The sequence below is a fragment of the Solea senegalensis genome, linkage group LG13, assembly GCF_019176455.1.
Source record: "Solea senegalensis isolate Sse05_10M linkage group LG13, IFAPA_SoseM_1, whole genome shotgun sequence".
Classification (NCBI taxonomy): domain Eukaryota; kingdom Metazoa; phylum Chordata; class Actinopteri; order Pleuronectiformes; family Soleidae; genus Solea; species Solea senegalensis.
The window spans coordinates 6,767,779-6,776,655 of NC_058033.1; the positions used below are offsets into that span (position 1 = coordinate 6,767,779).

At 39.5% G+C, this 8,877-nt stretch overlaps 1 protein-coding gene across 1 annotated transcript in view; it reads right to left on the reverse strand.

The window, feature by feature from the left end:
• Positions 1–7,613, reverse strand: part of klf5l (Kruppel-like factor 5 like) — a 29,439-nt gene extending 21,826 nt beyond the window's left edge. The window contains exon 1 of the mRNA XM_044042884.1: positions 7,289–7,613. Coding sequence (XP_043898819.1) covers positions 7,289–7,429 — 141 coding nt within the window. The 5' untranslated portion in view covers positions 7,430–7,613. The remainder of the gene's footprint in view (positions 1–7,288) is intronic.
• Between the last annotated feature and the right edge of the window lie 1,264 nt (positions 7,614–8,877).

Below are 8,877 nucleotides of genomic sequence, written 5' to 3' on the forward strand. Positions count from 1 at the left end.
TCACCCTCCTTCATCAACAGCTCTCTGCAAAACAAACCCCGCTCTCTGCGCTCGTCACTTTTCTTTCTTTACGACTCACAAGAATGCAGAGGAAAATGGTGGCGTTCGCCTTTGGATCTCCATAAACTGATAGTGCCGGGGGGCCCCGCGCTCAGCGCACAGTTTAACAACCGAAACAGGAATCAAGACGTCGAGGTCATCGGAGCAAAAATACAACCTTTGAGACCGATGTGAGGTTTTATGGCCACAGATGGAGGCAGAGATACGGAGGCTTGTTTTGGTTTTGCGAGAACAGCTACTACAGTGCAACAAAATGGACAAAATCCACTCACTATTTACACAAATTTGTTGAGTAATTACCGTCATAAAACGTTTATTTACTGCTTGGTTATATCTTAAATGCATCATACTCTGTTGCATGTGTAATCTGTTCTCTATTCACTACAGTAAAGCATAATAAACATACTAAAGTGTAATATAACACACATCCTAAAGTCAATGAAATGTCAGAAAGCAGTAATAATAAAAATAAAATAAACTGTTTTGTTTTGTCTAAAAATGAAAAATATTCAGTTTGCCGCATAGAGGAGAGACAAAACAACTAAATCTTCACCTTCACGTAGCTGAAACCACTGACTTTATTTTTATTTTTAACAAAAAACACACTAAAAACATTTATATTTAAATAATCATTGATCCACACATTGGACAATTAGTGTTACTGTGGATTAATGATAAAATAATCAGTAAGAATGGTATTGCAGTGGATTATGTGCAATAATCAATTTATTCACATTTTAAAAGACATACGTGTGTGTTTTACGGTTGCATGTGATGCTATTTATCACAAAGGCTCTGTTAAAAGTAAATGATGTTATTAGAAATTCCCACAAGCATCAGACATAATAAAAGGACTTAATTAGGGTTAGGGTTAGCAGAAGTAATAATGCTGCTCCTCTTAGCTCAACAGTAGTGATTAAATTAAATGAAATTTACCGGGGTCTTTGAATGCATCTCGTTACCTCAACACACTGCCACAGTAGTCGTAATATATGTATTACACGTTATTTGCTGTGTTCTGTCGATAGCAAAGTTTAAAGCCATAGGCTTCTTTAATTACCTGACATTTATTATGATAATTACACTGATTTGAAAAAAAAAAGGTTAATCATGGTAATCTTTGTGGCTGTGCATTTTTCAAAAAACTTTCATTTCAGCTGCTGTAACATGAAGCGACAGTTTGAAGCGCCATTGTGTCAACATAAGTCATCTTAGGACAGAGAAAATCTTTGGAAACTATGCCAAAATGATCCCTGTATTCAGGTTAACTCTGTGACCTCTCTCACGTGTCTGCGTCCGTCTCCTGTTTCTCGTCTCTCTTTGTTCGACGCTGTCCTACAAAACAGAAAAAAACGGTGTCCTCTCAAACGGAGCCAGCGGCAACGTAGGTAAGCGGTTACTGAGAATAATCGCTGTGTGTAAAGATTATGTATAGTATATGGAAATCACTGCCTGAGGAAATCAACGTGGCATTGACTTTGCTGACTTCATCACCTTTTGTTTTGTCTCACTGGAGCAATTTTCCCTGTTTTGCCAGACGAGCGCAGCGTAAACAGTGACAGTCATTAAAAGGAGACTTTGCAGCTTTGGTTAGATGAGTTTTCAGACCACAGGCATTAAAACCTGTGGCGTGTGTCGACTGCAGACGTGGCCGGGCATGACGGGTACGGATGACATCAGTGGGCAGAAGTAAAACGAACAGATGACAACATGGTTCAAAGGATGAATCTTCCCATTTCGGGTCAGGCTGCAGGAGAGTCAGGCTGATTCATGGGTGTGCAAATACATCAAAGGTTTAAGCCAATTACATTATGCAGCGTTCTATTTACATAGGAAAAAAAATCCCGCACGGCCTGGAGTCCTCAGAATCAGGAGGTCTCACAAAGTCTCCGGTCTCGCGAGAACACAACACAACAACACTATATTCCGGCTAACCCTCATTTCAACATACATATTTCCCCTGACAGTGACTTTAATGATGATATTTTATTTTCTCTAACCCAACGAGCCGAGCCTAAGGCACGCTTCATCTGTGATCTCTCTCCAGTGGAGAATGATAAGCACGAAAACAAGGTGATTGTTTGGTAACTTAAAACTCCACAAGTAACCCAGATCTGTCACGTCAGTCAGGCCTGTTTTTAACACACACGAGGTGACGTCCTCACAGTGTTTGACAAAAACAAGAACACTAATGGAGGTGGGAATCTCACAGAACAATCACAACGATGTCCCGATACATGGATTCTGGAATAATCACGATTGTGTTTGATTAATTATAATTCCATTATAGCGTTGTGCATCGAGAATATGCCCAGGTCTTACGAGACACCATTCAACAACTTCCTGATAAACCTTTTTTTCAGACTTTAGACATATAGTTAGCCTTTTATCAGGATTGCAAGGATTGATATCTATGATATCTATATCTATGAGCACGTAAACACAGCAAATACTGAATCAAAGGGGGCCTAGGTAAGGGCCTTGGGGTACTCCAAGGCCCTTACCTAGAGGAAAACAAGGTATGATGATGATTAGGGCAATTCAATTACAAATTTGATAATGCATTAAAAATGTTTTTTACTGTTCCTGTTGTTTTTCAGCTTCAGTGAACGGAGAAAATAACATCTATCAATTATGAAAATATTTCGAATTTGCACACCTATTTTGTAAAGTAAAGGTGAAAAATTGATAAATTCAGTGGAAATATCAGAAGAACTATTGAGTCAAATAATACTGGAAAATGCAAAGGTTGAAAGATGATAAATCCAAATATCTCCAATTTTCTAATCTAAATAAAATAGCACAAGTCTTTAAAAAAGAACAAAACTCATTATCAATCATGTTGCTTTTCAACTCTTCAGCTATACATGGATTTCTGGCGAGATGAGACTCGTCGACAGACGCTCGCGCAGATGCAAATCAGCTGAGTGTGTGTGTGTGTACTGAACTGTGAGTCAAATCATTAGTCAGAAAAAAAACAACATATCATCCTTTAACTGCAGCAAAAATGGCTGCCGGCAAAGGAGGGATGTACCATTATTCACTAATGTGGGGGTTTACACGACAGGAAACAGGGTCAGTCTTGTCAACACAGTGACATCAGAAGAATTAATGCAAACACGGCGAGTACAAACATCTTTAAAATCCCTGCACGGAACAGAAGTGGACTCATATCCGAGTATTGATCTTCAGGAATCATTAGGCGTGACTGGATCTGCTGCACGACACCTGGTTACTCTGTAACCCGCCGTGTCGTCTACGCACGGCCCCGCAGGAGACCCCGCGGTGATATAATGACCAAAGAATCTGGAAATCGGTTTCATATCAGTGACTTATTCTGTCATTACAGTTGCAGGGTGGGAACTCCAAGTTCGCCCACATCATGAGCTCAACTTTTCGGCTTCTTCTGACAGTTTAAAATCACAGAAAATGTGACGAAATCTCTGAGTTTTAGACGAGATAGAACATGACACAGTGTCTTTGCATGCCATTTGTTTCCTGTACATGTAAACGAGGATAGTAACAATTAATCTAATGACTAAAATATTTAGACAACAACAAATTATTGGATTTTTGCTCTTAAAAATTTGATTTCTTTGCAATTTGATTAAATTCTTTACAAGTTAAATGTCAACAAATTCCACAAGTTGTTCATTGTGTTTTAGCCAAATGGTTATTAACCACAATAAAGTTATGTGCTGAGCTCAAATTACTGTTTACCTATTATTTTTGATTGAGTTAAGAATTTGTGAAAGGTAGAATAACAAAAATCACTCTTGCTGAAACAATACATTTTCATCACCGAAATGTGCCAATTTAGAGGTTTATTACTTAGTAACATACATTTATTTGGTTTTCTTTTGCAGCATGACTTTAAATGTCAGATTTTAATAAAATATAGCAAAAAAACAAAACAGTTTACATTATATGTGAGTTTCAGTGCATTTACCCCACTGTATGCAATCTATTCAGCTCCAAAACTGCAAACACAACAACAAGTTCAATCAACATGTCAGCTCCACTCTGATCACATACTCTGGTATGTACAGGAGAACAGTATTTCTGATTTTCCTCCAAGTACCACAACAGAAAACTTGCATGCCACTGGTTGCACACGTACCAAGGTTTGAGAACCATGGGATGAGACTATTCAATCCTCTCTGCACTTCCTTGCTTTGACACCACACGGCGCCACCTCTCTGCACCCGTGCTTTTCAAACACCAACAGCAAACAGCAGTCATGAAATCTTTTGTGACCCTGCTCGATAAAAGCTGCGATTAAGGAGGAAACTCTTCAACCTGTCTCTGCCGCTGCAACTTTCTCATGAGGCTGGCTTCCTTATCAGCCTCCCTCTGGCCTCGGGGCGGCCTGTGGAGATGCAGGCTCTGCTCAGACAGGTCTGACAACATACTGCTGTCACGACACAGAGTCTTCAAAATACCAACACAATGACACCAAAACACGTCTCAGAGAGAGCGAGAGGAAAAAAGCAAATAAGAATACGACAGAGAGGCAGGAGTTATTATTAAAACATAACTTTCTCTAGCTTTTATACAAGGTGAACCCTCTGCACCGTGGTTGACACTCACTTGCCTGATGGGGGCGACTATTTTCACTTAACCCAACTTTTCTTTGTTGTTGAGTCGTGTTTTGCATGACACCAAATGTGGGACAACCCACAACCAAAGTTAAACAAAATTCAACTGCTGCAACATTTAAAAACGATAGTTTGGGGGATTTTTTGGGGGGCTATTTATCGTCTCAACCCTCCATATACCAGATTACCCTGACAAAAACAGCACTTTTTAGCTCACAGGACACAGGGCTGCAGATCTACTGCTGTCCTGACCGGTAAGTTTGTGTCACTCAAATCCAACAGAGGGATTTCAAACACCAAAGCCCAAAATAAAACCTTTGAACTTACTGATTTCTTGTTGTTACACAGAAACAATATAAGTTTGTGCCACTTTGTAAACCGTTTACATTCCACACCAAAGCTCATGGAGAAGATTTTACAACACACTGACACTGCTGCCTCTGTCAAGTTCAGATGAAATATGTGAATTCTGTACTAATAATACTTCATTCAGATTTACCTCAGTGACTAAAACTTGCCAAAAGAGGCAGCAGTTGACCAGCAGTCAACGCTACTTTTGTCAATGGAGTTTGGTGTGGGAGAGTGAGCGGTTCACAAAAAAGATAAAAACTTTAGTTTCCTGTTGCAAAAACGCTGCCCAACAACAAAGTTAACAAGTTAACAAATTCTTAAGATACATTTTATTAGGTGAGCCTTTTGCTGACTGGATTAAATAGTTGTTATTTTGCCCCACTCACAGCCATATTTCTCAGCACACAATTTGCAGTTTATGAAACACTTTAAAACATGCCAAACTGTCCCTTTAATGTTTAAAAATCCATTTTAAAGATGCCTGACTTGTGCATAATCCAGTTCATTAGGGCTGGTGCCACATATTTGACTGCTGCCAAGCTGCTCTTCAGTAATATCTGTTCCAAACAACTCTGTCAGGTGACTGCTTTCATTCGACCTCAGCCGCCCCTGCTTCTTCATACACATACATATTCACACACAACCACGGCTCAAAGTCAACAAATAATCCGGCATTTTCCCGTGCAGTGCTGGTCACATGGGACGCTCGTCCGTACTCGTTTACCAAACAAACATGGCAAGAGGCCAGACTCAGCACCATTTGGAAGGCATCCGGTTTCCGTTTGCATTCTGCTGTGATCGCACAGAGCCCACGGACAATTCCACAGCATTTAACTTTAATGCCGCCGTCACACGTCTCGGCTGCGATCCGTTGTTTCGCGTGCAATAAAGGGGGAGGAAGGTGGTCGGGTGATTGTACCGGAGTGTTTATCGCTCTGTCTCTCTGATTCTCAGGTGTTGCTCAGTCCTGCTTCTACACCACGCACGTCACTTACTTCCTGAATCGAACAGGAGAGGTTTACAGAGGACGAAGAAGCCGTTTGACAGATGTGTCCTCAACTGTTTGTCCATGATTTAAGCACAATTTACAAGTAATAATCAAATATCTAACTATAATGCATAAACATCAACTTAAAACAAAGTAAAATAAACCTCTTGAATGTACATTACTATCATAACCATTTACATTACAAAGGCTGTGTAGTTGATGCCATTGTAATACTATTTAAAAATTAAAGCAACAAGCTTGTATGACTGTATAATCTCTACCAAATGTAAATTATTTGGTTTTCGTAGCAGATGCTGCCATCTTAGGTCGCCCCAAAATGGATAAAAAAGACAGCACCGGATACATCACAACACGATATTATCGCGGTTATTTAAGTCACGATACTATATTGCAAAAATACTGAGCATTTGCGAAATCATATACTGCGCTAAACTCACACAACATCGCTAGTGAAAGTGAGCACTTGGCATCATCTAGTGGACTATAATATATAATTTACAATTTATGCTAATGTTGAACATTTTATTTTTACACTGTGTAGTCCCAACACTAGATGTCTCCAATGTTTACATACAGAACCTGTACAATTATATATACCTTTTGTGACTGTGCATTTAAAAAAGCATATCTTCAATATCTTCGGACCGCTTGTAGAGAGCTGGGTGGAAAAGTTTGCAAAAAAAATGAAGTGCAATTCTGAATAAATGATGATGTTTACTAACCACTTCACTGGGATGTCGCGCCAGTTTTCACAGTTTTACTATAATGTCGTGAAACACAACATTTCCTCCACTTTAGTGCAAAAAGCAAATATTACAACAATAATAGATGGAAGAAGCACTCCATCTTCAATTTTAGCGCCACCCACTGCTCATCTAAGTGAACTAGCTCTCCATATTTGTTTTATAGCTGTGAATGAAAACAAACATAAATCCACCTAAATAAAATCTCGTCAAAACATGCAATTTTTATGTAAATAGAAGCAATTTTACAGGTTAACTTTACACACCAGGTGTTTGTGTGGGACTTTAAACCTGTTTACCTGCATCTTATTCACACAGGGAAAAATCAACAAATGATGCACCTAAAATCCAATTTGCTCATTTTCCTGAGCATAGCAGGTTGTTATTAACGCTTTACTGATGGCGTTTACGTAGGTTTGCGCGTAAATTGAAGCGTAAATCGTTTTTGTTTTGAAACATGTGAAGTGTTTAAAAACAGTCAGCAGGAGACGCGCGGCGCATTTCAGCGGCGCGTCACAGACTCTCACCACGGGTTTGACGTCCTCGAACACGGACGCGTCCTCGGCTCCGTCCGCCCCGGACATCCTCACCGGCTTCAGCTGCGTGAAAACCGCCCTCTCTTCTGTCGCATGCGGCGGATTCATAGCCAGTCCTACACTCGTTGCCATTCAAACGTTGTTTTCACTCTTCTTTCGCGAATATATGTTCCACCGGATGTGGTTTTATGGAGACACAAAGACAAAAATGTTTGTTTTTGTTTGTTTGTTTGTGTCCTCTTTTTCCAAAGCTGAGAAGGCTGCGGCGAAAATCCACAGAGCGGATTCTCTCGTCTTCTCTGACTCCAGGTTCGTTTTACCTGAACTCAAGTACAGACCTGCTACCTGTGAGCGAGAGACGGACACACGGCGCGGCCAATCACAGCCAGGCAGCGGCACCGCGGGCCAATCAGCGGCGAATGCGGGGGCGGGACTCACCTGAGGGCGGATCCCACACGCACATCCACTGGAGGAGAGCTGCAAAAACAACACACACACACACACACACACACACTATATTCTAAATGTATTTATATTAATAATGGGCAAATTCATATGCTTTTATAATAATTATACAGAATACATGATGCAATATTAATTTAAATCTATATATAGATAAGTTATTATAATATATTAATGTTGTATAGGTATGATTTCTAACTTGTGTCTGCATGTGATTCTCAGAATTCTGAGTTGTGTTTACAAAACTAACTTAAATTGTAGCGTGCTAAAAGTGCTAAAAGTTTTTTTCTTTTAGCAATTAATTTATTCATAATGCCTTTTGGGTTCATGTGAAGTGTTTTTATTTTGAAAAATTGTATTTGAGACAGCCTTTTCTGTTATAATAAAATATTTAAATGTTTTTGTTTACCATGTGGGGCATAATTTAAGGCTATGCAAGTTAAACACAACATTCATTATGTTGTTTATTGGGTTGAGTTGGTTCATCAAAGTGATTCAAACCTTTCGTCTCAGGGTTTATTGTTTTTTTTGTTTTTTTTACTGAGTCTCATCAGGGTTATTTATTCGTATTATTGTTATTATTTTGTCGTTGTGTTAATGTGTCTTTAGCACACTCAGAAAATTACTTTGGCAGAAGTTGAAGTCACTTTTTATAGTAGAAAAAAAATTAAAAGTATATGACATTTACTGTGCTTAAGTAGGAATGAAGTAATTATCTGATGTAAAATAATGTACTGAAGTAGAAGTATTAAAGACTAGAAAAGCTCTATACAACGACAGACTAGCTCTTCTTCTTCTGGTTTTATTTGTTAGTAACGAATAACAAAGATCGGGGTCGTTGAGTTTGCAAATTCCGGGTTCCGACCACAAATGGAACACACCACAAACAGAGCAACGGGGGGTGTTGTATGTGCCGAGCGTCGACGTTGTGTCCCCGTTTACCCTCTCGTCTAACAACAACAGCGCTGCGGGAGACAGAGTGAGAAAGAGACAAGGAGGAATGTGGCAGATCGAGTTTCCTCTCATCCTCAGATGTGGCTTCCTCACCGATTAAGTGATAAAGCAGTTTAAAAAAGAAAAGGAAAAGACAAACCACCTCCTGCCACCTCTGCCTCCGT